This window comes from Athene noctua, chromosome 28 (genome assembly GCF_965140245.1).
Source record: "Athene noctua chromosome 28, bAthNoc1.hap1.1, whole genome shotgun sequence".
Taxonomy (NCBI): Eukaryota; Metazoa; Chordata; class Aves; order Strigiformes; family Strigidae; genus Athene; species Athene noctua.
Window position 1 is genome coordinate 4,522,759 of NC_134064.1, and position 27,054 is coordinate 4,549,812.

The window sequence follows — 27,054 nt, forward strand, 5'->3', positions numbered from 1 at the left end:
CAAGAGCTTCTGCCAGGCTCCTCCAAGCATCTGGAGACCCTCATCCAGTCTCGACCCCTGTCCGGAGCTGCTTTCCTTGGAGGCCAGCGCTGGCTCCCGATGACAAGCGCAGCTGATGTCTCCAATTTGGGAGCAAAGTCCGGCAAAACAGCAACCTACACCAGGCACATCCCATTCCCCTCCCCTGCGCTGTTTCCCTCTTTTCTCGGCTAAATCCATTCCTTCTAAACCTGAAAAAAAAAAAAAATCAATCATTTTGGGGGGCAGCAGCCATCCCCTGCCTCACCTGTGCCCCCAGACAGGCTCCTCCTGCCGCCCGGCTGGGAAGGGAGCGACGGGCAGGACTCTGCATCCATCACCCGCACGCCCAGTTAATTCCCAGAGTCTTTCCCACCCGCCCCAGGCCAATGTAATAAAACGAGCATCGATTTTGTGCCTGCCCAGAGCGAGACGGCGCCCTTTCCCCAGCCTTCCAGCACCCTTTCTAACCGACGAGCAGGGAGGCACAACTTCCAGCCCAGGTTTGAGATGCCAAATCCCTGCTCGCCTTCTCCTCTAGAGCCAGGCTGAGCCAACGCCCTGAACCCAGGGCCAGGGCGCAGGCTTCCAGAGTGGGAGCTATGGGTGCTGCAAAGCAGAGTCAGGGCACGTGGTGCCCCCGTCCCGTGTCCCCAACGCACAGCAGTGCCGGCAGCGGGCGCCCACACAGCCTCGGGGGGCAGCACAGCCCCCCCTCACACCGCTGCTGGCGTTTACCTACGAGCAGGATTGACCCACAGACTTTTCTCTCCACGGCAGACGCTCCAGGAGCGGTTTAGGCTCATGGTAACGGTGTTAAACATCTCAGAGGTGCTCGCTGGTCATCACGGCGGCAGGAGCTACTCGGGGAAGAAAAGAAAAGAGGAAAAACCCTGCAGAGCTGAAGGAGCTTAGAGTCCGGGAGTGTGGCGGGAGGATGGGACTCGCACACTGTGGACGCAAACGGGATTTTTATCCGGGCAGGGCTGGGGAACGGAGCAGGCAGAGCACCGCAGCACCTGGTGAGGTGCTTCAAGCCATCCACAGAGGGGCCGGGGCAGCCACCTCCGTCCCCCGGCGGGTGCAGTTCGGGTCCCCCTTCCCCAAACACACGCCTCCTCCAGCTGGGGGCCGAGTCCTGGCCAGCCCCAACAGCTCAGCTCCGCGTCCCGCCAGCCCTGGCTGCGCTCTCAGGACAGGCTGCCAGCTGCTGCCCCTTCCCTCTCAGGAACAGCCTCCGATTTCCATTTAAATTGAGATTTTAATGCTCCTTTTCCCCTAGGCCCTGTGTATCCAGGCTTAGCGAGTGCCTGACGGGCCTGGACACCTCTCCCTAGTTAATGATCTCTCTTCACATAACCAGGCACCTAACGAGATAACACTGGGGTCCTGATACCTCCACAGCAGCAGAGGGACATCAGAGCATTAAAGATGCCAGTTTGTTCCTTAACTCCACAATCCAACTCACACCGGCTGGGATTTGTGCTCCTGTTTACTCAGTTTATCCTCATCTAGATGCTGAGCGCTGACAGCTGCGCTCACTCCAACAGCCCCAAAAAACCCACCCGTCTTCACAACCTGCCTGCAGGGTGAGCCAGCGCTGGTGCCCCCAGCTCACCCATAGCAAAACCAGAGCTCCAGAAAGTGAACTGGTTTACCTGGGATGACCAGGGCAGAACAGAGCCCTGACTCGTGGTCCCTGCTGCAGGATCAGCCCCAGGTAGGAATTCATTTCACCCACCTCTGAAGTACAGGCAGGGATGTAGCAGTATGCTGCACGACTTTAGGATGGGAGGAGGAGGAGGGTGATGCTTCGTGGTGGAACTGCAGAGGAGATCTGTGCAGGAAACCCATAGCAGGAAAAAAAGAAACCCATTCCAAAGCCAAAAAATTCAAGGTGTATTTCTGCCAAAGCAAGCCTGAGTTACACCAGTTTGGAGCTGTTGTCCGTTTCCCAGGCTGACCACAGGAATGTCTGTGATGTGCAGAGGCTTTTTCCATAATCTGGAAGGTTTTGGTTTAGCTCCTCGTCACCTCCTCGATGACAGGAAGGTACAAGCCACGTGTGTGGCCAGGGGAGTCCCAGGGAAGAGGCCCGGCCAGAGGGACCTGGTGCACTGCCCCTCTGGTAGGAGAGCCCCAGCACCTGGGGGACTGCACAGTGTCCCCCCACACAGGTTAAATGCAGGCAATAACTGGACAAAAAAAAAAAAAAAAAAGGATCACATCACCCTCACCATTGTTTTTCTGTTGCAGGTTCACCCTGCAACTCATCACAGCAATATCAAGCTACTTGCTTTTCTCCAGTCTCTTTCGTTGTGGATTGAGCCCCAGAACTTTGCCACGAGTATCAGTAAACTCTTCAAAAACAGGGAGGCCAGGCCAGTATCTCTTTGAAACAAAGCTGGGTGTTCTGACTCCGTCTCACCACCAAGCCAGGAGTCCCAAAGTAAAGCACAACCACGCTACACGTGCTGCAACACCCTGCTTTTAGCGTGGGAAATCACCACGTACGCTGCCGCTACGTCCGATCGGGGGCCTTGGGCCTCCTAGAGACCCACCAGGCGATCGTCCCCATCTCAGCACAACTCCTTCTCTACCTTAGGCTGTATCGTCCTCCCAGAGCTGAAAGCCCCCGAGACTGTCTCGGTTTTGACAGCTAGCCACCACGGCCACGGGGAGATGGTTCTACACGAAGCTGAGTCTTATCAGCACTTCCCTAGAAAAATCCACACCTCGACCTTGGAGATACGGTGAGCTCCGCTCCCCTCCCACGCTGATTATGCTGTAACTTGACTATAATTGGGCTCTATTTAATAATTACCGTTACTCCGTAATTATCACTTTCTGATTTTTCTCTTTGTTAGCGTTCGCTGGGGAGGGGGAGAGGCTTTTCTGCTGTGCCAGGGAGCTAAAGATGTCTCAGAGTCAAGACGACATGGATGTGCCGCTTGCTGCTGCCGTGTTTAACCAGGCACCGATCAAAACACCTTTCTGAAGTCAACCATGTCAGAGTGAAATGCTGGGGGCTGTTCACTTGATGTTTCTACCCCCAGCTAACCAGACACAAGCTCCCATATGCACAGGAGAGGCTAATTAAAGAGTACAGGGGAGCAAGGAGTGCTTCTTCAGGAGGCATTATTATTGAAATGAGACAGCAAGGGAGGCAGTGTGGAAGGATCCTTAATGAAATGGGGGAGGAAGGGAATTAAGAGGGAGAACAAAGTAAAAGGGGGAAGAAATAATCTAGGAAAAGGACCTGACGGATGGAAGATGTGGCGGAGGCACAGAAACCAAAACAGCAAAGTTCTTGCTTTAACATCTGATTTTCTCCTCTACCCCCAGAGCCTGAAGGGCTCAGACATCCTCAGTCCCAAAGGCTCCAAGCAAACAGTCCCACGTCCTGGGGTTAAAACACAGTTTACGTTCATCCTAGACTGCGCTCAGCTGTGCAAGTCCCAGCTTAGAGAGCCTGGCTCTTGCTCCAGGGGCCAGCAGAGACCTTTAGCACCCCGAATCCTTCCCTGCAACACGCTCCAGACAAGCTGCTACCCAGCACAGCCTCGGGGCTCCAGCAGAGGTGGCTGCATACCTGTCCAGACCCGCGGGATAATTTGCCTGAGCAACAGAGAGACAGTCAGAGGCGAGCTGAGGAGAGTTATCCTAGCAAAGCCACCACCTCCTTCCTGCACAGCCCACCAGAAACGGGGGTTTTCCCCAGCCACAGGCTGCTCTGCAGCACAGCACCATCCCACCAAGCCCAAGGCAGGATTATCTAGCTCTGCCAGCAGCAGTTCTCACCAAGGAAGCAGTTGCATTTGGCTTGTGCCCATTTGGCAGCCTTGGGCCAACGGCCTGTGGGACGCGGGCAGTGGCAGAACCAGCCTCTCTCCTCACAAGCACAGCTGCATTTTTACTTCACCGATTACAGAGGAGAGGCTCAGCAGACCACACAAGTCTTTGCTTTCTCAGCTGAAGTCACAAGGAAAGTGGAATTCGAGGCCTTGCATTGTCATCTTTCGCAGAAAGCATTTTTCCATGTGTCACCTAGAGAGAGAGCAGCAACACAGATCTCTACTGCCCACCCGGGCTGGATCTGAAACTGAGTTACAAAAAAAAGTATCTGAACCCCCTGCACCATCTGGAAAATCACTCTGGCTACTCCACACTTATTAACGCAAACTCCAGCCCGGAGTACAATATCCATGTCACCCTCAGCCTCCTCAGGCAACCGCAGCAGCGTCCCTGCTTCCATCTCTCCTCAAGACCATCCCACCACCCCGTTCCCAACCACGTCTCAGTCGAACTCATTGCTGGTGAAAGGTGTAATCTTCTCCAGAGAGACAGCCGCTTCACACTCCACATGCATCACCACAGGGCAGGTGTTGTGAGAGGGCTCGGAGGCCTGAGAAACCTTGTCAAAGGACACCTCGTTGTTTTCCATCTGCAGAGCAGCATGGGGGAGAAGCTGGGGGTAGCTGAGGGTCACCACTTCCTTCTGGTACGTGGTGTCGTGGTGGTAGGAGACCAGCTCATTGCTGAAGTTCACTGTCTCCACTGCATTGCTGGGGCAAAGGCAACCACAGCCCAAGATGGTGGCAAAAGCTCTCCGGAAGTCTGCATTGAAGGCATAGATGATGGGATTAAGGGAAGAGTTGGCCCACCCAAACCAGACAAAGGTGTTGAAGACAGTCTCGCTGACGCAAGGTAGCTCCCCTGGCTCGTGCAGGTCATGGTTACAGAAGGGCACCATGCAGTTGAGCACGAAGAAGGGCAGCCAGCAGAAGACAAAGACGCCCATGATGATGGAGAGGGTCTTGAGGACCTTGGTCTCCTTCTTGAAGGAGTTCTTCAGGGAGGCCTCGTGAGGGCAGTCGCTGCTGTGGCAGTTCTGGGCATGTTCCACCGCCCTCTCCAGGGAGGAGATCCTGCGGATCTGCCGCTGGGCAATGCGGAAGATGCGGGTGTAGGTCACAATCATGATGGCAACAGGGATGTAGAAGCTGATGAGAGAAGATGAGATGGCGTAAGTCCTGTTGAGGCTGGAATCGCAGTTCTTCTCCTCCCCGGTGATGTTAAAACCTGGCTCCTGTTGGCTAAGGAGTTCACGATCCTTGTGCCACTTCAGCTGCACAGGGATGAAGGAAATCAAGAGGGACAGTAGCCAAGCCACTCCGATCATGATGAAAGCCACACGCTGTGTCATCTTCCTCTCGTAGCGGAAGGGGTTGGAAATGGCCCAGTAACGGTCCACGCTGATGATGCACAAATTGAGGATAGAGGCTGTGGAGCACATGATATCAAAAGCCACCCAAACATCACAGAAAGCCCCAAAGGGCCAGAAACCCGCCACCTCGGTGGCAGCCTTCCAGGGCATCACCAGTACAGCCACAAAGAGGTCGGACACTGACAAGGAGATAACGAAGAAATTTGTGACCTTAGAGCGCAGGTGTCTGAACTTGACCACAGCCACACACACCAGGGTGTTGCCCAGGAGCGTGGAGAGGATGAGGAGGAGAAGTAAAGCAGCTGTCACCACACGGAAGGATAAGTTGGAGTTGCCTTCCTCTGCCCAGCTCTTCCTACTGCCGGTGTCATTGATCACATCCTGCCCATCTCCTTCTGTGGAGAAATAAAATCCATCCATGGGTTCCCCTTTGTTCCAGTCCCTTGAGAGGTTTCACAGCTGTTCAAGTACCCACCAGCATTCAAACCCCCTTTTCACTGCTCCGCTGCCATCTCAGAAGCACCAACTGCAATCCTCCCAGCTCTCCTGCCCAGCCGGACACAAGGAAAAGTGCTTGAAGCTCTCGCTCCTTTCCAAATCTGCTGCTGACAGCGTGGCATTTGGCATTTTTTTTTTTTTTTCCCCTATTGCCTCCCACCCCACTTTTCTTTCCTTGCAGCCTGCCGCTCACAAAGAGCTGGCACTCACCTTCAGCACTTGAGCAAGCTGGGAGGGTTTTTGCTGCAAGCCTTCCTCCCTCTCCTCTCAGCAGCTCTTCATCCGTTGGCGATCTGGTGCCTGCTACAGAATCCCAGTCAATCCCTTCTGCGCTGGACTTGCTGCCAGACACAAGAGGGAATCTGAGCTCTCTCTGCTCTTCCAGAAAGACCTTCCCTGCTCATAAACCAGGCTGCTCTGCTGTCTGCTCTTCCCTCTGCTGCTGACTGCCTCTGGATTTCACACAGGTGAGATCCTCCTGCGCCCGCACACCAGGTCCCCAACGCACCAGGTGGGTTCTCGGCGAGCCCAGAGGAACGCGGCATGGGGAGTCTGCAGCTGACAGGGTAAATTGCTCGGGGATTAGGCGATAGGATCGAAGGGGTAAAATAACAACAGTCAAGTGGGATTTGAGGGTCTTCAGTGCAAATCAGGATGGAAATTCAGTGTGCTTCATCTCTGAGTAAGACACGCCTGAATTCCCCGCGCAGGCATTGAGCCACAGCTTAGACATGACCTGAGGGCAGTTACTCCCCCCATCCCGAGCTGTCCAGCTGTACATGGTTCAAAACTGGCATTTACGTACCACTGCAAAATTCCTTCAGGTCCACAGATTAAAAAAAGGGAAAAAACCCCACTTTTTTTTTTTCCTTTCTGAAAGTATCAGACAGCACAGTTTCCAGTCTTTCTTTCAGTAGAGGTCACCTATAGAACCAAAGAGGATACTGAACATCACTACTATTTTTTTTTTATCCTGAATAAACATGAGTACTTTCAGTGAAGTGATATAAGGTAGCTTCAAGTTCATCATTCTTTAATTCCTAGCCAATTCCACAGTAGCTATCACCTCAATGATCAACTGACAGCTGCAAGCCTTAACCAGAAAAATCAAGGTGTCTTTGCAGCAGCCCTGTCAGCAAACTGGGGTCACCCTGAGAGCTCTCCTTGCTACCCTTCAACCATCTCTCGGGAAGCACAGGAACAGCTCTGCCTCCCCACACAAGGGCTGAGCAGAGCCCCACAGCCCCAGCCTGTCGTGCCGAAGGCTGGGGCACATCCTGGTACTCTGCCAGGGCGGAAAAACGGCCGTCCCAGGCGTTGTGGTATCACAGAAGTGGGGGCAGCTCCAGAGGAATGAGCAGGAGTACTCCCCCCAAAACTAGTCCTCTTTCTACCCCACAAAGCTCTCGCTTCAGACTGACAAGCAAATGCCTCTGCAAGACTCTCCCCTCTTATGTTGAGGGAGAAAACAACACAATATTAGGAACCAGCTCTGACCTACTAAGGCACAGTTCAGCCTTGGAGGCACTTGGAATCCATCGCTTTGTAAGCAAAAGGGCTCCTTTGATCAAGAAATGTCAGAAAAGCTCTTTAAGAGGCAAGTTTCCTCGAGAGCCAGCTCTGTAAGAGCTGCTTAAATGGGGACCTGCTTTTGAGAAACGCCTTGCTGATAAACCAGCCAAGGTGGGAGAGAGCAGCAAAGGTTTTTCCCAATCAAACTGCAAAAACCAACCAGGCAGTTCGGCACCAATCCACTCATTACACTGATAGCTGCTGTAGTGTATCACGATGACCTCTGCCTCTGCTCCTCGCACACACCACTTCTGAAGAAAGCAGCAGCCAATCTACACAGCCTCAGCTCAGCTGCACTGAGATTTAATTAAGCTGACCCTGCAACCCAGGCTTTGCACAAGCCCAGATAGAGCAGGAACTGCTCAAGAACAACTTCCCAACAAGAGCGCAATTATTCTTTTGAAGATACAGCACCAAGCAGCTTACTCCTAAAGTAAACAGCACGCTTGCTTTGTGGCAGGTTAAAGGAACTTGTTGCCAGCATGTCACAGCATTTACTTCTGAAGGCTTTGTTTAATTAAGCCTCATTAGTTCCACCGTCTGCAGCCTGCTCCTGCCAAGTGCCTATGCCAGGAAGAGCAGCTAGATGGCACCAGCAGCCGGCTCATGGCCCCGCACCTCCCTGTGTGCCAGGCCAGCTCCTTCCCAGGATCCCAGCCGAGGAAGAGGAGGGCCACCCAACTGCCCAGACACCGCAGCACCCTGGCAGTGCACTGACCCACGCAGATGCACTGTCCTCTGTGCCCCGAAGGGCGTTTTTCTCATATTCCCTCTGCAGGGCACCACTATTTTTGAGATCTAAGTTGCGAGAGCCCAACAGCAGGATGCTTTCGCTGGGCTTTGAGAGGGCAGCGATGGCAGGTGACCTGTCACACAGCATCAAATCACAGCCAAGGCCTGGGCTGGCCGCTCACCACACCCTCGGGTCGCACCCGCTGAGCCAGGAGCATTCCAGGAAATCATTCCATAGAATCATTCCTGTTGGAAAAGCCCCTCAGATCATCGAGTCCAACCCTCAGCCCGACTCTACAAAGTTCTCCCCTACCCCACATCCCCCACAGCTCATCCCAACGGCCCTGAAACCCCCCCAGGGATGGGGACTCCCCCCTCCCTGGGCAGCCTCTTCCACTCTCGGACCACTCTTGCTGGGAAACATTTTCTCCTCCTGCCCAGCCTGACCCTCCCCTGTGGCAGTTTCCAGCCGTTCCCTCTTGTCCTGTCCCTGATCCCCTGGGAGCAGAGCCCAGCCCCAGCCTCTCTGCAATGTCCTGTCAGGAGCTGCAGAGAGGGATGAGGGCTCCCCTCAGCCTCCTCCTCCTCACACCGAACACTCCCAGCTCCTGCCCTGCCTCCTCACAGGATTGATTCTCCAGCCCCTCACCAGCCTCATTGCCCTCCTCTGCCCTCGCTCCAGCCCCTCCAGATCTCTCTGGGATTGAGGTGCCCAAAGCTGGACACAACCTCCAGGTATGGCCTCACCAGTGCCGAGCACAGGGGCACTGTCACCTCCCTGCTCCTGCTGGTCACGCTATTTCTAACCCAAGCCAGGAGGCCGTTGGCTTTCTTGGCCACCCGGGCACACGCTGGCTCCTGTTCAGCTGCTTGTCACTGAGAACCCCCAGACCCTTCTCTCCCAGACAGCTCCAGCCACCCCTCCCCGAGCCTGTCGCCACCCAGGGGGTGGTTGTGGCCCAAGGGCAGGACCTGGCACTTGGCCTTGTTGAAGATACAAGGAAGCCTTCCTCCGCTTTAGGAGCTGGAAAACATCTTAAAGAGAGGATCTCACCCCTGCACACAACTTATACCGAGGCAGACATTCAAAGCTGGGCTGGCGGGGGGGAAGATGGGAAGGGATCCAATTTGTTACCCAACTTCTGTGCATCTCAGAACACACCTAAGGAGGAAAGAACCCTTAGTGCTGCTGTCATAGGCAAACAAAACCAAAATACAGGTAGTTACTCACAGATTAACTCCTCCTGCCTGCTAGATGCAATCTTCTCCACTGAGAAAACTGTTCTGCTCCATTATATTACCGAACAGTTGCTACATTTCCTCACATAAGCACCTGCTATTTTTTTCTGAGAATCGAGTTAAGTACTATTTTAAACAGCACTCAAATATGATAAGGTTCCATTTTGGTGGCAATTCAGCTCTAGGTTTTTATATTTAATTTCCTCACCCAGCAAGAAGCTGCCCTCTATTTCCCTTCCCTGCTGTCTCACCAAAATATACTTAAAAATTCTCTATTCAGCCATCTTGATTACATTCCCCACTTTGCATCAAAGAAGAAAATTACAAGCCACTTCAAATAAAGCAGCAGCTGCTTGGGTTTAACTCTTCAATGCCTCTTCCAGAAAGGCTGTCTCAGTCAGATGCACTACAGAATTACAGGAGAGTGTTTCTTCCTACAGCAATCACTTTGCACTTTACTTCCAGAGAAGTCCAAGTTCTGATGGCAGAGGAGAAACGAGCTAGTCAGATCCTTTAAAATAAAAATTCAGTGATACTGGCTGTAGGCAAGACCTGAGCCCTGCAAACAACCACAGCTCTCCAGGGATGAGCACACCAGTTCAGATCAAACCTCTCACCAGAGGAAACAGGGTTGACTGCCTGCAAATTTGAAGCTTACTTCAGGCATCTCAGTATCAGAGGGAAGTAGGAGTAATTTGTTTTGAGTAGTTTATACACCAGGTTACTCCATTTAGATTCATTGTCTTCAGACAGAGGAAAAAACAGTACCAGTCTCCTCAGTTGCACTGCTTAATTACAATCAGAACAAAAAGCTGGACAAAAACTGTCCTGGAATAAAGCTTATGTATTGTTTAGTACAAAATCAAGAGGTCAGTCAGAACTGACTTCGTGGCACAGCAGCTTCCTCCACGGCCACAGCAAGGCAGCTTAGGCAAAGGCCTGTGTTCTGTGTGAACCCTGAAACTAGTCTGAGATGCACAAGGATGAAAGAGGAGTGGAAAGACGGGCTGAAGCAAAGGAAAACCAGCAAGCCTTTCCAAACAGATACTCATAAGATCAAGGCGCCACAACCAAAAGCCAGTACAGGCTACTTGGTAAAACCAGACAAGTTAAACATAGTAAGTTGGGCTTTTTTTAAACACAGAGCAAGGGCTCAGGGAAATCAGAGTCTGGTACAGCGGTTATTCCATTTGGATTTTTTACAAAGCAGCCCGGGAATCTGCCCGTTTACTTTCAGCAGACAAGTTTTATAGATGCAGAAGCACAGCTGGAACAACACCAACATGGCAAAGAAAAGGAGGCACCACATGGGACTCTGGTTCCTCCCCTTTATTACACATAGGCAGAAAACACAGTGGTTTTTCTCCCCTTTACTTACAAAGGCAAGGAATACAGAGCTTCAAGTCATTTCACATAATTCCATGTGCAGCCTGGGTAAACCGCAGGCTGGCTACAGCACACCTTCTCTGGCAGGAGTCTGCGCTCTTCAACAAAGTGACAAAAGAAGCCAGAGCCAACACAGCACCCTAGAGACACCTGTAACTTCTTCCCCTGTCCTCTGAGGCTAAAGCTGGGTCGCCAATAATTAACAGGACACGGGAACTCCAGCCCTGGTTCGCCCAAGCTGCCATCCACGTGGCTCGAGCAACGGGAGCTTGGGACAGGAGGCAGCGCAGAAACGGTGACAGGAATACATTCGAGTCAGGGAGAAGAGGACTGGTCACACAGCAACACGCAGGCTGTGTGTGCAGAAAGCCCAGCTAATAGCACATTCCCCTCCTGAAAGAATTCATTTATTCACGGTGGGTCCCAGGCTTTCTGCTCTGCCGTGTGCATACGCGTAATAAAAAAGTGACCTGCAAAAGATGACGGTTTCATATCTGATGGGTAGAGACAGCCTCTAAAAAACATCTTCAGTTGCTATGCTTGGGGTTTGGGGTTTTTTGTATTAAAAACATTTATGGGGTTTGTTTTGGGGCTTTCTGGTAATCCATAATCTTGTGAAATTGCAACATCAAGACTGAAGGCAAAATCAAGGCTGTTACATGAAATGGTTCCCTCAGGAAGGGAAAGTGATGCACCCTTTCTCCTCCCACCCCATATCAGTCAATACGAGAGCTCAAAGCAGATCACCCTGCAGCTCCCAAGAAGTTTTGCAAACGGGGAAGATATAAAAATAGCAAGCAGCTCAAATTTCAAGTAAGAGCAAGCAGAAAATTGTATTATAGTGACCGCAAGCCTCTGTCACAACAGGCAGTATAAGAAACTCCTTAATTTAAAATCTTTTGCAGGTCTCCCTTTTAAGGCCTTAGTGACATTACAGAAAGAGGAATTATTTTTGTCTTGTGCTTGCAATTGCTGCCCCCTAGAGCAACAAAATCTCCTACAATTTAACAGTTACAGTGTCTAGTTGTCCACGACCGTGCAAAATACAGACAGGGAGGGATAGAACTACCAACAGGTGTTTAAGCTTGTTGCAGATAACTTATGTTAGGGACAGTACTTATGTGCCAAGTGTTTTAAACAACCACACAAACAGCCAAATGTTGAGCAACTGCAATACCGCTGCAACTCAGATTCTCAACATCAGCCACAGCAAAGGAAAAAAAATAAAATATTACCCCCCCCCAAAAAAAAGAGCACTGTTATGGACATAGAAAAGTTTATCTTCACTGGGCAGATTAGTGAATCGTATTCCCAGAAGGGAAGACTGGATGTCGCAGAGTGACTTGGGATCACAAGTCAAATCGAGACCAGTGCAGATGTTGGCACGGGGATGACAAACACCAGCTGGGGCCAGTTCCAGAGTGGATTGTCATGGCAGGAGATCCTGTTGCTGAGCAAAGTGATATCCATGAAGAACAGGGGAGCGTTACCCCTCTCCCCAGAAGTTCTAGTCATTACTTAAGGAACCTTAAGACAACTTCTCAAACTGCAGCAACAGGACACTGTTGGGTCTTTAGAGATTCAGTCCCAGAGCTGTTTGGGGTTCAGAGGAAGCAGAGGGAGTCTTCTGTGCCAAATCTATAAAGAAAATTGCAACAGAAAGAGATCAGCTTTCATCAGTATGAGGGACTAGATCAACCATGTCCATAACTAAGAAACACAATTTCAGAGCACCTCAGTGCTTCAATATTCAATTGCATTCTCCTGGAAACCCATGCTTCACGCTCACTTTGGGATGCTGAGCCGCCTTCTGCTCTGAAACTTAAGAATATCCACTGTCCGAACAGGAAGAAAACTACATGGACAGCCCTGTGTAATTGTTCACTAACAGCTTCCTGAAAGGAAAATTAAAGTTTATTTACCCTTGCCCAAGACAGGTCTAGGGAAAACTCAGCGTGCAGTTCAAGCCCATAAGCTCTGGTTGCTCATCGTTACTAAATAAAGACTAGTTTAGTACTAGTTTAAACAGACATCATACCTATAACACATAAGACGTAGTAAGCATTCCAGGTGAGAGAAGATGCTGCATGTCTGGCAGCGACAGGCATGAAAATGCTGGTCTACTTTATCACTGTTAACAGAACGTGCAAAAAACACCGCCTAGCTTCATTAAACGATGACAAAAAGTAACTAGTCCAGGCACCAGCTCCCTTATCAAGCCTTCAATTTTCCCTATACCCCACGGCAAAAAGTCCAGGCAGAATTTCTAGCACAGAGAGTAGTTTTCAGATGGAGTCTGGCAGCAAAAGACAATGCCACTGAGCACCTGGCAGGGATGCCTGGAGAGCTTGCCTTCAACCTGGGAGCAGGAAAGATTCTAGCTCAGACATCTTCCATTCTGCAAGGCTGTCACAGACCCTACCAGCAGCCAGCTAACACAACTTGCTGACATCCATACCTCCATCACAAACAGAGAGCTTTTCCAACTCAGCTTCAAGCTCAGCATCAGAAATGGGTGGATTCAGCACGTTTTGGGGAACGGGAGGCAGATCTACAGGCTCCTTAGTCGAGTCCTGGAGGAGACTGTCCAGCTCCTTCTCAAGCTCCTCCGTGTCCATCTCTGTCAAAGAAAACATTCAGTTCCAAGCAGAATCGAGTAGCATCTTCACAGCACAAAGTCCAAGCTTAATAGAAGTATTATTACTCCCATCTATCATCACTCGTAATAATGAGAAACTCCCTGCGCTGCTTCTAAAGGTGAAAATTCCACCCAGATCTCAGGGAGAAGCTATTCCTTTAGAAGCTTTTGTGCTAAGGGTAAGAAAACATTTCAGCAGAGACAAGCTGCAGCAACACCCAAGCCAGAGGAAAAAGATCATCACTTCAAAAACAAAGCGGCAGTCACTCTAAAAATAGATTTATATCAACATTAGACAACTCTGAACTAAAATCCACCAGCAATTAGAGACAACAAGGATTTGGAGACAGACAAATGCCAATTCCTCTGCAACCCGCCGTCAGAGAAAACTTGTCAGTCCTCATGCCCTCTCAAGGCACCAGTAACAACATCCTTGGTGTGTCAGTAAGTGTTTATTCTCCCAGGAAGGAGGATGAGATATATGTGGGGAGGGAGCAGGGAAGGGTTTGAAGCACAAAGGGCAGTGGCAAGAGAAGGTGAACAAAGGACAAAAAACCCAAAACATACCTAAACCATTGATCCCCACTCCAGCCAGAGTCTGGGCTACTTCATCTTGAGTATCACAAAGCTGAGGAAATATACACAGTGTTTGATACAGAATATAAACTAATCTCACTGTAGCCACTTATGTCAAAAGTAGAATTTTTTTGTTTATTATTTCTAAAGTTGACTTAAAGGCAGCAGGTACTAGTTCAAAAGACACTCCCAGCATGACTTTTTTCCACTAGTGAAAGCAGTAACATGGAAGATTATTTAATAAAGTGCTGTAAGACCAAGTAACATGTCTGAGGATCAAACCTGAAGCAGAATTTCATGGTACAAAAAAAGGAAAAAAAGAGATTCCCCTAATTTTAGCTCTTTCACATAAGTACCAAGCTGATATTGCAGCTTAGGCTCACAAAATAAGGAAGCTAAAGACCAATACATCCCAGCTATGAAATCTTACAGACAACCTCTCAGCTCACTAGCTGCAGTCACTATTTAAGTACACGGAGCTCCAGTTGCTAAAACAGTAATCCTTTTCAGTTTTTTACACCAGCATATGCAGACAGATTGGTCTCTTCATTTCAATTCCTTCTGAATAAACTTGTCTCCCTTCCCTGACTACACTCGAAGATTACAGGTTAGGCAGTTTTAAGATCCTGGTTTTATGCACATACCTGCATTCCAGCTTCCCAAGGCATGACTTGTATTTCCTTTTAATCCATCTCACTAAACATTTTCTAGGAAAGTTGTGCGCTTGCACAATACTGCTAACTCAAAGAACACACGAAATGCACAAATCTAACAGAAGTTGTGATTGCTAGCCAGCAATAAACGCAGTCACATAAAATCAAACAGCCACTTATCTGAAGACCTCTGCTTGCTGATCTAAAAAGATCAAGTCAGGCTGCTCTGGTGATATATGGAATAGAAACTAAACAGCACCAGAAGCCTCAGCATCAATAGCTCAGCAAGCTTGCTTTGTACAGCCACACACCGCTGGTTTATTTAGATGTGCTTTTATTTCAGTACCTCTTGTATTTGATCCACCAGGTTCTCTGCCTTCTCCACAGTAACATCCTTCATAGACAGTTTCAGAGCTCCCACACCAGCCTGATAGGCATTAAATACCTTTTAAAAGAAAAAGAGAAAGATGCACAGTGGTAACTAAGAACAAACAACAAGCAGTGTAAGCTTCTCTCAAGACCTGTTATCTAAGCAGGACTCTCAGAGAAGCATCAGCATACAAACAGAAAATGGAGCCACAAGCAGGTTTATTCAGAGCGATACCCCAACAGCCAATTTGCTGTTTGCTAGAGCAGAGGATAAAGCCCCGCCAGCCAACTCGCACCCCTCAGACAGGAGCTCTGACCAGCAAGCAAAGCTGCAGAGATGAGAAGAGTGGGGCTAAAGCGAGAAGCACAAGACAAAATTAACACTCTACCATCTGGTCAGTCTGGGAGGCGTATATACGATCCAAGATCCCCTGCACCGCATCCAGCTTGGAATGAAGCTCTTCGATGCGCCTTTCCGTCCGTCGCTTGGACTTCAAACACCTCAGTGCCTGGAGACAACAGATACACAGACTTGGATCACAAACCAGGCAGCAGCCAAAGAAGTGTGGAAAATTTAAAAAAAAAAAAATTAAAAAATAGCAATCCCTGTGCAGCAAGGCGCATACACAACAGCTGGTTTCAAGAGCTAGATATTTCCCTTTCTCTTCACCACGTCACTCTGGACAAATATATGCTTATCTTCACCTTCAGGAGACCTTTGGCCTCAGAAACACCACTTCAACATATCTAAGATCAAGCATACAGTGTCTAACCCTGGTCATTATCTGCTGTTATGGACCAGCTCCAAGACACTTAACTTATAGTTACTGCCAAGTAGAACACCACTTACCAATTGCTTTTTCCCAGCTCTACAAGCACTCCGGGCATCCTCTTTACACCTGGACAGATGCAAGAAGGAAAAGCAGCTTATTCCTTTGCAAGCAGTAGTTATTTTACTAATCAGCAGCCATCCTCACTACCTTGCTGTAATCCCAAGGTGACCGAGTAACAAGGCATTTTGGATACAACCACCCTCAAGCCACTGTTGCTTCTCAGAAACACTCCTTGAACGCATTCCAAATCTTTGCAAAAACTTCTGATATCCATTCACTGCACGTTGTTTTTGCGAGGATGGTGAACAAAGACTGGAAAATCTGCCCTACCACGTGATTGTGGCTACTATGTTGACGGAACAGGAAAAAATAACTTGCACTTTTGGAAAGCAGCTTCATTCTAACTACGTCACAGGAATACAAAGTTCTACATCACACAAACGTTCTTCCCGCCACCCTTCCCCAAATTACTTCTCTGCTTCCTGGGAAAGGGACTCCACCTTCTGTGACAGCAGCTGTTCGCTTTGCATCAACTGATAGACTCCAATGTCCACATCATTCATCGGGGACACTTTGGCATGAAGACCTCGGGCAAACTTCACTATCTAAAGAAAGAGAACCACCTGCTCAAGTCTCCAGAGCCTGTGCCTGCACTAGAAATACTTTCACTCTGATGGAAGGAAAAGATGTTTTGACACTCCTAGTTTAAGCCTTATAATAGAACGATGAGGACGCACCAGTCACTGTATAATCAAAGATTAAACTAGACAGGATCAAGTAACATCAGTGTGAAAACAGAAAGCCTTAATGGAACATCCTAAAGATTTAAAGCTGTCCTGGTGCTCTGAACAGTGTACGGCCCTGTCACACTCCTGAGTACTCCAGTGCTGAACTGTGCAGCACAGAGCACTGCAGGGAAACATGCCATCTCAGAGATGAGAGTGCTTGCATCTCTGTAGTTACTGACAGACAGGAAAACCTTGCCACAGAAAGTGGAACACCAATTCGAGCAGCATGGAGCAATTTTAATTTGGGTAGTTGGGAACAGTCAGCCCGCAGGTAGACAACTACAGTATCTGCCAGTTTTCTAGCTGTTAAATTACATAGGTAGTATTACAAATGTTTGAGGAACCTGTCACGCAAGACTGAGGATTTAATCTCATCTATAACCAGGTTACAATGTTGGAGTACATGGAATTTCCTTTTCCAAACAAAGAACACACAGATTTAGCCAATAAAGTACTCTTTCCAGCCAGATGAAATGCAAGACAGGGATTATACCACCCAAAAGCAGTCACCTTTACCCTGTACCTTCTCTCCATTCTGTTCCAGGATAGTGACCCTCTTTTCCTTCTGCAGCTGGAGAAGCAACAAGTAGAACGTCCTTTCATCTGGACAAACACTGGCACAGAGGGAACGCAGCTCCGAGAGGGCAACAACAGGGTGAGAAGAAAGCGCAGAGTTCTGATATAGGCGATAAACTTCCTCTGCTTTCTCCTGAAAGGAAGCAACAGAGCTGTCTATTAGTTTATAAAGCACTCTTCCTTCTCTCACAACAACTGCCAAGTCCACACCTGCTTCCTCCCACACACTGAAGCTGAAAAGTTAAACGCATCGTATTTTGGGCCAGACTTTCAGAATGAATTGTACGGTAACATTCAAAAGCAATTACAATGCTTTAAAAATATCACTATTAATGGAATGAAAAATAGTACAGTTTTCTATGAGAACCTGAACTACACCATTCACATTCCCTGTGCAAATGCTATGGAACAACATCAGAACTACACAAGCAGCAAGTTGGCTTTCTTTGCACTTCTTAAATTCCACGTGTCCCCCCCCCGCCAAGTTTAAACCCAATAAAAGCTTTTCTTTAATCCACACTGTAATTGTGCTCACCGAGTCCTTTTGCATCATTTGTATGTGGGCAGAGGAAAAAGAAGTCTTCCCCATTTCAAGTGAGAGTTATGGTCCGCTTAAGACAACAGAAACAACTCTTTTCATCTACCCCCAGATTCCACAACAAAGCTTGTGGTTTTCCAGGTACCTTTTTAAAAGGTTTCCCTCTCCCATGCCCTCACCCTCTGAAAGGGCTGTGCAATACCACTGCAGAAGGCAGACACTGCTATCAGACTAACTACAAATAAAGGAACACACCTAAAGAGTTCTGGCATTTCTGCTAGTCCCAGTCATTTAGACACCACTTCCATGCAACAGCAGCAAGTCTCGGTGCTCATTTTAACAGTCACAGAGTAACACAGAGAGGGACCCAAGGTCCTGACCGTCAGCACTGCGCCAAGAGTCAGGCTGAGCAACGACGAGTCGCGTGAATTCACAATGCGACCCACAGGTCTCACTACCTGCCAAAGAAAAGGGTCTTTTACAGCACCCAAGGGCAGTTCTAATCAGGTCTGAAAAGGCGAGATGAAAGCACATGCTCTGAAGGAAAAGCAGCTTTTAATAACGCACACAAGAGTTCAGCTCGACGATACGTTGGACTGTCAACCAGCGACTTCTACGTCACCCGTTTCCCCCTACAACAGATGGCACTCAATGTGCAAGTTTCTCCTGTACGCTACACTCGCACAAACTCAAACCTGAGGTTTACAGCGGTCTCACAGCCTTCCTAGACAAGCAAGCCTGCCCCTGCCATTTCTTTGAAGTCAGTGAAAAGTCATTATGATAGTTTAAAGGAACATCTGTAGATAGAAACTACTTCTTATCCCTGAGTTATTCCATCCATCTCTCTACAAGCTTTTACACACCTAAGGAATACAAATGAAGGTCTATTCAACCCCGATCCCTCCTTGCTAGCACATAAAATGCGATTTTTCTGGAAATGCATAATCTTGAGAAAGCTCTCAACAACACTCACCTGAAGCAGCTCCACATAAATCAGAACTTCCTCTTCCTCAGGTATTTTACTGTCACCCAGCACGCTGGAGAGAGTCCACTTCAGGGGCTTCAGAATGAAGACTCCCACACCCCAGGAGATCCAGCTGCTGTCTACACTGGCCATGAAGTCCGATTCCCTCTGCAGCTTGCCACGTCTAGAGAAGAGACACGCATGCAGAACTAAACACAGTCAGCCTAAACCTTTCCACTGGCAGCAAGCAAGAATGCCAGCCTGGGGAATTATTATCTGAAACACTGCTCTATGCTTTGCACACCCACAGCCCTACTGGTGTTTTCCAACAGCAGCTTCTAGCAAAAGTCTGATGTGTTACTACTGGGTATGAAATCACACAGAGGTCTCTTCTCCGTCTTCCTCTGGAACACAAAGGTCTTTTGTTTACTATTTTTCCAGTTTCACAAGTTTCTCCCAGTTTTCTGACTTGATACTGAAGAGGCATCCAGCAAGGAAACCAAGCGAGGCTCAGTTTTTAGAGGGGGCAGTTGCACATTTCAGGATACTTCAATTACGTGTTAAATTGCAAACATAGCTTTTCTCAGATCCAGAAATTGTAATTTTTGTTACAGACACAGCTCGCTCCTGTTGTTCTTTAATCTTTTCTGGGTCCCAGTCCCAGACCAGTTTCACAACACAAAACGCTTGGTTGCAAACACCAGTGCACCGCATCCCCGAGCACCACCTCCTCGTACCACCCGCAGCTGGGGCATCACAACAACCGCTTCGGGGAACCTGACCTCATTTAACACAAAGCTCCCCCTGCACAGTTCTCCCCTGGGATGCCCTGCGCTCCCCACGGCCCACTGCCCTCCCACCCCTCCTGTGAGCCCCCGGGTGAGCTCCTCCGACTCCCTACTCAGGCTTCACCTCGCCCAGGGCTCCCGAATTCCCCCCTCACAGCACAACCCCGCAGTCCCTTGGGCCTCTCCTCTCCTTCACCAGCCCTGGCACAACAACAAAACCCCTTAAGCTCTCCCACACGCGGGCACAACTACCCCTCCAAAAGCAGCACCGAGCCTCCCCTCACGTCCCGCTGCACCCCCCCGTCTCTCCAGCACCCTGCAGCGCTCCCCCTGCCATGCACACAGCGGGCATCTTCCAGGCTGGCACGACATGGAGATCTCCCTGCCCGCATCCACGGCGCAAAGCCCCGTGACACCCCCTCCTTCTGCAACCACCCCTCCTCAGGCCTCCCCTCCCTCACGGACACCCCCCCTGCGGCCTTCCCTGCCCCCCAGCCCCCGCGGCGGAGGGGCCGCCAGCGCCCCCCCCCCCCGCTCCCCTCAGGCCCTCCGGCGGTACCTGAGGAGCTCCCGGAGGACGGTGCCGAGGCCGAGCGGGAGGCTGCCGCGCCGCTCGAAGCCGTGCTGCAGGTCTCGCAGGCAGGTCCGCACGGCGCCCCGGCGGCGGCCGCGGGCCAGCACCAGCCCGACCCAGAAGGCCATCTTGCTGTCCCACTCGGTGCTGTTCACCTCGCGGCTCTGCTTGAAAGCCGAGAAAAGGAAAGCCATGCGCTCGTCGTCCGTCTCCCACTCGGGCGGCAGGTCCCCGGCCGGGGCCGGCCCAGGCGGCGCCCGCCCCGGGCTGCACATCTACGCGAGCCCCCGGCTCCGCCGCGGCCTCCGCCCGGCCGGGACCCGCCTGGCTGCTGGGCGGACACGCACGGCGCATGCGCGCTGCCCCCCCCCCCGCCGCCTTTGTGTGGGCCGCCCCGCGCCGCCCCCCCCGCGCCGCCCGCCGTGGTACGGCCCCGCGCATGCGCACCGCGCGCCGCCGCCTTCCCGCCAGGCCCCGCGGCAAGCGCGTGGGGTGGGCGCGGGCGTCGTGGGACGGGGCGAGGCCTGGCACACCCCCCCCCCCCCCCCCCCCCGAATCACGGAATCATCCCGGTTGGAAAAGCCCTTGCGGCTCCTGCAGCCCAGCCATGACCCTCACCCTGACCGTTCCCAACTCCCCCAGATCCCTCAGCGCTGGCTCAGCCCGACTCTTCAACCCCCCCAGGGATCCCGGGGACTCCCCCCTGCCCTGGGCAGCCCATTCCAACGCCCAACAGCCCCTTCTGCACAGAAATCCTTCCTTGGGCCCCTCACCCCAAAAAGGCCATTGAATGACTCGAGCGTGGCCAGAGAAGGGCAACGGAGCTGGGGCAGGGTCTGGAGCACAGGTCTGCTGGGGAGCGGCTGGGGGAACTGGGGGGGTTCAGTCTGGAGAAGAGGAGGCTGAGGGGAGACCTCCTGGCCCTCTGCAACTCCCTGCCAGGAGGGGGCAGAGAGGGGGGATGAGTCTCTGGAGCCAAGGCCCCAGCGCCAGGCCCCGAGGGAATGGCCTCAAGCTGCCCAGGGCAGGGTCAGGCTGGCTCTGAGGAAGGATTTCTGTGCAGAAGGGGCTGTTGGGCGTTGGAATGGGCTGCCCAGGGCAGGGGGGAGTCCCCGGGATCCCTGGAGGGGTTGAAGAGTCGGGCTGAGCCAGCGCTGAGGGATCTGGGGGAGTTGGGAACGGTCAGGGTGAGGGTCATGGTTGGGCTGGAGGAGCTTCAGGGTCTTTTCCAACCCAGATGACTCTGGGATTCTGTGACTTTTTGTGCTGTGAACTACACAAGATTAATATGGCACGGGGCTCATCTCCACAGTTTGAATCTGGAGAGATTGAGTTAAAACTAAGCTGTTGTAATTTTATTTATGTTTTGTCACTTTATGTGGCTGCTGTGGCCCAGCAAGGTGTGAACCCCGGGGGGGGCTGTTGGTGGGCGTGCAGCACACAGGCACTTGCCAGGCATGCACAGAAGTGATGCTTCAGCCGGGTCAACCGTGGCTGCAAAAATCTGAGACTGGAGATCCCACATCATCCCAGGGACCTGCGGCACTGCACCACACCTTCCTAGTGAAAATCACCCCGGTAGCGGTGCACAGGCAGGGTTGTGCAATCACTGATGGCAGAAGGTGAGCTGCGCACACACAGACCCCGTGCACTGCACAGGGCTGGGCTGGCCGCACCTCCTCCAACCGCTGCAGGCAACTGGTGCTTGTTATGTTGGAGGAGCCCTGAAGAAGCAGAAACCACCCAGCTAAAGCACCAGCCTGATGTCCCTGTCCCACGAATGTGCACTGAGAACAGCCCAGGCAGACACCAGGGCTGCCCCAGCCGGGCCGTGCCGGGTGGCTGAGGGTTGTGGCAGCAGCTGGGGTGTCAGCTAACACCCACAGATGTTGGCTTTCCTGCCCTTTCACAGCTGCTTTTTTTTTTTTCCTTCATGTGGCAGCATGATTGCCATTCTTTCACGTCGCCCAAGGGGCATCACGTGAATACTGGGATGCAGGAGAGGAAGGAGAGAGGAGTTGCTTCATGCAAAGTCCAATGTTTTCAGAGCAAGGCTCAATGCTACTAAAAAAAGGGGAGGCAAACGTTGTTGCTTAAGCAGAGCTGCCAAGTTCTGGGTATTTCTGTATCACTGCATTTGCCATATGTGATATTTCTTGTTTCTTGCAGAGCAGGGGGGAATCAAACTGTGTCTGGGACCTCGGCGCTGGGGTGCCCCATCTCTCGTGTGCACACTCGTGTTAATCAGCCCTTGTGCAACAGAGACAGAACCATTAACACCTCCAACTCATGCTTGGACTTTCCCAGGTTCCACAGAAGCGTATGACTTCCCGGAGAGAGGCAGAGGGAAGGATTGCTTTGGTCGGTCTGTGCTGTGATTCCTCTGGCGGGCTCTGAGTCAGACCCTGGTGTGCAGTTCTCAGCTTAACCCTGTAGGCACAGGAACGCAAGAACCACCCTGTGCCCGCAGGTTTTCTCCAGAAATCAGGGAGAAATCAGCCAAGCTGTGCCCTCAGAGTCACAGGACACGGAGCTTGGTTTACCCTGGGTTTTTATTACGAGGGTTTCCTGAGGCTGCTCAGCTGTGCGGGAGCCTGTTCGGGCTGCGGTGCGCTCGTGCAACCACGGGTTGGCTGCTGGTTTCATTTTCATTGAGGTTTTTTCATATTCATTGTTGGAGTCGGTCCCTAACGCAGCCCTGCCGACTCGCAGTGTCTTGGTGAGCAGAGGGCATTGACAGCGGTAAATAAAAGCCAGCGATGGTCCATTCAGAGGGTTCGGTAACGCCTTGGCTCTCTTCCCCTGGCCAGACCTGCGGGGAAGGCAGCAGGTCTCAGAGCAGCCTTTAAACACACCCCAGTCCATGCCTGAAATCACGAGATGAGTCAGCAGAGGCAAGAGCCTATTTTTATCTTCTTCCAAGCTTCCCGTGTCAAGCTGAAATTTTATATGAATCCTTTCAGTGCTAGCCCCAAAATAACGTCGCCTTCTAACTGCAAAGCCATTCATACTCTGGGACCCTTCTGCCAAAAACCAGACCGGCTCTTCCCTGCTAAAGAAGGCACGTTTTGGCTGCAGTCAGCAAAGCAAACACTGCGTCCAGGAAGCTGAACAGCGGCATCTGACCACGAGTCCCGTTCAGAGGAACCGCGCGGGGCTGTGTTTATCCACCTGGGAAAACTGGCCTTGAACCTGTGACCCTGGAGCCGTTAGACTGGCACATCACATGCTCGGCAATAACAGCCAAGTAATGGTCTGATGCCGATCCTGCAGGATCTTGCCACACGAGAAACTCCCTCCTGGAAATTCAGCTGTGGAAAAAACTGTGATACAAGATAGAAATTAAAAATATACATTGGCTGAACAATGTATACTTTGAGAAATCTGGGGAAAAGATTCAAGGCATCCTCAGTGTATAAATGGAGTTTTAATCTGCCTTTGTGTGAGGAGATATAACAGCAGCGGCTCGGTCCCTTCGTGGAGGCTGAGAGCTTACACGTGACAGGAGATGAGACTGGTCCCACTGGGCAGAGGTTTGGCAGGAGGCAGCTCTGCTCTGCTGAGCCAGCGGGTCTTGCTGCCACCGGGGCAGTTGGGCTGCGAGAGCAGGTGATTTGTGGGGCAGCCACAGGCTTGTCTAGAAATTTTTAACATCCTAGCTTTGCCCCACGGAGATTTAACCTGGGATGGGACTCTCCAAGGTTGGGCAGAAAGCTGGATTTTGTGCAATACTGATTGTTTCAAACCACAGGCCTGCTGAGCCAGAGGTTTCTGCTCCAGTTTTGAAGCAGGCAGGTGTCTTGGTTTGGGTACAGAGCCTGGGTGGCAGCTCCCAGTCTGCAACACCCTCACCCCTTTCCCTCATCCCAGAGCTCCTTTTAAGTCCTGGTTCGAGGGGAGGAAAGGGAGGAGGGAAGGCAAGAGGGTAGATCTTAGTTCAGACTCTACATTTGCTGTTTAAAGTTTCCCCTTGCCTTTAGGAGCCGTCTGGGTTGGCGGGGGAAGGAGAAGCGTTTAACCCTTTCCCCTGCTCATCAGCTGCATGCTTGGAGGTGGGGAAGCTGCATCAGGAAAGATGAAGGGAGAAAGGATGAGGAAATCCACCCACTTGCCCTGAGTATTTCCTGAACCTCAAATACAAGACAGGTAAAGGGAGTGAAAACATATTTTTGAGCATCCCTCTGCCACAGAGGGGAAATTGAGGCACCGAGGGACTGGGTGGCTTGCCCAGGCTTGCTCAAGGAAGGGGCTGTGCTGAGTCGAGCTCCGTTCTCATGAAGTTCACAGCCTGGGCTGCCCGCAAAACCTTTCCCTCCCTCTTTTAAAGAGGAACCTGGCTTTTATGAGACAAATCATTTGTTTATCGGGGTGAGGGGAGAAGGTCAAAATTATCGGGCAGCTTCAGATCCCTCCCAGGCACAAAAACAGATGAGAGGCAACAAAAAGCTGAAGGTAAAACTGAATGCTGGTGTTCAAAAATAATACATAGAGGCACGTACTGCATCACCTCCCCGGGGTGTGCTGAGGATCACAGTTAAAAGCGAGATGCTCTGGAAGGGGAGATTAGAGGCTCCTTCACCCCCCACCCCCCTCCACCCCCCCGATCTCTTTTGAAAATGGATGATGAGCAAACAGACGCTGCATTAGACAGGACACAAATATTTCAAGGGTCTGAAGCGCCGTGTGCCACAGGGGCAGCCAGCTCGTGTGAGGTTAACCACTAACCGTGGCCGATAAGACCAGGCGTCGTTTATTACGCTGTCCTCTGTGGGCAGTTTGGGCTCCGACCTCCCTTCTCCCCGCGGTGGGGGAGCAGGAGGCGAGCCCTGGTGCTGCTCAAACCCTTGCGCTCCTTTTATTTCCCTCTTACAACAGAGCTGAGGAAGAACGGAGGGAATTTGGTAGCCCAAAACCGCCGTGGGTCCCCTCTTCTTCTCGATGTGCTTAATTTACGCCCAACGCTTCTGTTGTGGTGCAGCCTCCCCGGCTGCTGGGGGGCTCCTGGTTCAGAGGGTTGCTGGCGATAAGCACTGGGTGCCTGCCGGGAGACCTGGTCTTGGGTGATAAACACCCTGTCTCACCCCTGCTCGGAGCTTGCTCAGCCTTAAATGGAAACAGTCAGCATGCCAGCACTTCTGGGGTGGAAATTCTTGCTTGGTGGGTGAATGACGTATCTACCGAGGTGTCCCACCCCTCAGGAGAGCTGGGGAGTGGGAGAGGGTGAGCGTCGCAGACTTTGCTCAGTAGCTTAAATATCCACGGGTCAGACACAAAGCTGTCTTTGTTTGGAGCCGTGTAAAAATATTATCTCTGTGGTTTCTCAGCACAGATAAAGCTCTGTTAGTGCCCATTTATAAATGGGGAGATTGAGATGGACGGGGCTTCGTAACAAGTGTTTGGTAGGAGAAGGATGAGGGGTCTGGATGCTGAGGGTTGGTCTCCCGCTGCAGAGATGTGTCTGAGGGCCCAGTATAAACTATGGAACAAACTGGGAATCTCCACTTTGTCCCCTTTCCTCTGTGTCCTGCCTCCTCCCATCTGAGTTTATGCACGGCAGTTCTCTAAAGAGCATCAGCTTCATTTTTCAGAGAGAGGAGGGATCGGGTCCTTCCCCATCCCACTGAATATGCACAGAATATTCAGATGCAGTGGACTAGCATTTATTCTGACCTAACTGAAGAATTAATTGTTCTCCAAGGACCCAAATGACTTCAGTTGAAGTCAGTGGTATCTAGAGCACAGAACACATGGTTTTGGTTAAACAAAAGGCCCTGCATACTTTTGGGGCTTGTAATAGAAGTACCCACCCAGGAAACAAGCAGGAGTTGTTCTTCTCCTTTAAATCATGCTTCAGCTTAATTATTTTCAGCACAGACAGGCCCTGACTTCTGTAAGGATAAAACCAGGTTTCCGTTGTTCAGCATGGCTGAGCGCTCGCTCTGCCACGAGTGCGGTCACCGAAGAGAAGATGCTTCCCAAATATCCACATCTTGAGTGGGTTATCTACGGTTCTGCTAAGCCCGTTGGACCCGAGGAGCCTTGCTGCCTTCCTCCAAGACCCGGGGCTGGTGGTGGCACTGGTCAGCAGCCCCATTGGCACCCAGATTTTCCATACTGAGCCCCGTACCTGGCGAGCAGCTTTTTTTCCTGCAGCCCCACCTGAGCCCTGCCACCCATTTTCAGGCTCTCACCTGCAGTTGCCTTGGGCAGTGCTTAGAAAAGCATCAGTCACTCACAAGTTAATCATCCGCAGCAGCCTCCGGTGAGTCATGGCATTGCTGAGGAAGGGAGGAAGGGAGCTTGCTTGAAGCCTTGGGCTGTTGTATCCTGCTAACACACACCAGGATTAGTTAGCTCGGAGTTCAGGGCTAGGAAAAGATTAACAAGTCACTACATCTCTGCCTTGGTTTTGCTTTCATAGAGTCATAGAATGGTTTGAGTTGGAAGGGACCTTAAAGATCATCTAATCCAACCCCCCTGGGCTGGGCAGGGCCACCTTCCACCAGCCCAGGCTGCCCAAAGCCCCGTCCAACCTGGCCTTGAACCCTTCCAGGGAGGGGGCAGCCACAGCTGCTCTGGGCAGCCTGTGCCAGGGCCTCACCCCCCTCACAGGGGAGAATTTCTGCCTTAGATCTGATCTAAATCTCCGCTCTGTCAGTTTAAACCCGTTACCCCTCGTCCTATCCTTCCCCCCTTGATCAGGAGTGTGTCCCCCCCCCCTTCCTGCAGCCCCTTTCAGCCCTGGGGGGCCGCTCTAAGGTCTCCCCGGAGCCTTCTCTCCTCCAGCTGAACCCCCCAACTCTCCCAGCCTGTCCTCACAGGGGGGCTCCAGCCCCCCGAGCATCTCTGTGGCCTCCTCCAGACGGGCTCCAGGGCTGCTCTCAACCCACTCCTCGCCCAGCCTGGATTTGTGCTTGGGATCGCCCCGACCCATGGGCAGGTCCTTGCCCTTGGCCTTGTTGAGCTCCCTGAGGTTGGCACGTCCCCCCTCTCCAGCCTGTCCAGGTCCCTCTGGATGGATCCTTCCCTCCGGCGTGTCCCCGCCCCACACAGCTCGGTGTCGTCAGTGAACCTGCTGAGGGTGC

The 27,054-nt window shown here is 51.4% G+C and overlaps 2 protein-coding genes across 2 annotated transcripts; both read right to left on the reverse strand.

The window, feature by feature from the left end:
• Positions 1–4,315: 4,315 nt before the first annotated feature.
• LOC141971306 (D(1) dopamine receptor-like) lies at positions 4,316–5,665 on the reverse strand. Its single transcript, XM_074928565.1, has one exon. The coding sequence runs from the start codon at positions 5,663–5,665 to the stop codon at positions 4,316–4,318; it is 1,350 nt and encodes a 449-aa protein (XP_074784666.1).
• Positions 5,666–10,600: 4,935 nt separating this feature from the next.
• CHMP7 (charged multivesicular body protein 7) lies at positions 10,601–20,328 on the reverse strand. Its single transcript, XM_074928662.1, has 10 exons — positions 19,955–20,328; positions 18,617–18,791; positions 17,053–17,238; positions 16,213–16,346; positions 15,759–15,807; positions 15,298–15,417; positions 14,886–14,984; positions 13,878–13,938; positions 13,131–13,292; positions 10,601–12,310 (listed from the first exon to the last, which is right to left on the reverse strand). The coding sequence occupies exons 1-10, from the start codon at positions 20,242–20,244 to the stop codon at positions 12,246–12,248; spliced, it is 1,341 nt and encodes a 446-aa protein (XP_074784763.1). The 5' UTR covers positions 20,245–20,328; the 3' UTR covers positions 10,601–12,245.
• Positions 20,329–27,054: the final 6,726 nt, after the last annotated feature.

Excerpts from the sequence above, each read along its gene's own strand:
- LOC141971306 (XM_074928565.1), bottom strand. The coding sequence starts at position 5,665 with ATGGATGGATTTTATTTCTCCACAGAAGGAGATGGGCAGGATGTGATC.
- CHMP7 (XM_074928662.1), bottom strand. The coding sequence starts at position 20,244 with ATGTGCAGCCCGGGGCGGGCGCCGCCTGGGCCGGCCCCGGCCGGGGAC. Across the intron at positions 18,792-19,954 it reads GTCCTCCGGGAGCTCCTCAG|ACGTGGCAAGCTGCAGAGGG; the intron begins GTACCGCCGGAG and ends TCTCTTCTCTAG. Across the intron at positions 15,808-16,212 it reads CTTTCCCAGGAAGCAGAGAA|GTGTAAAGAGGATGCCCGGA; the intron begins GTAATTTGGGGA and ends GCATCTGTCCAG.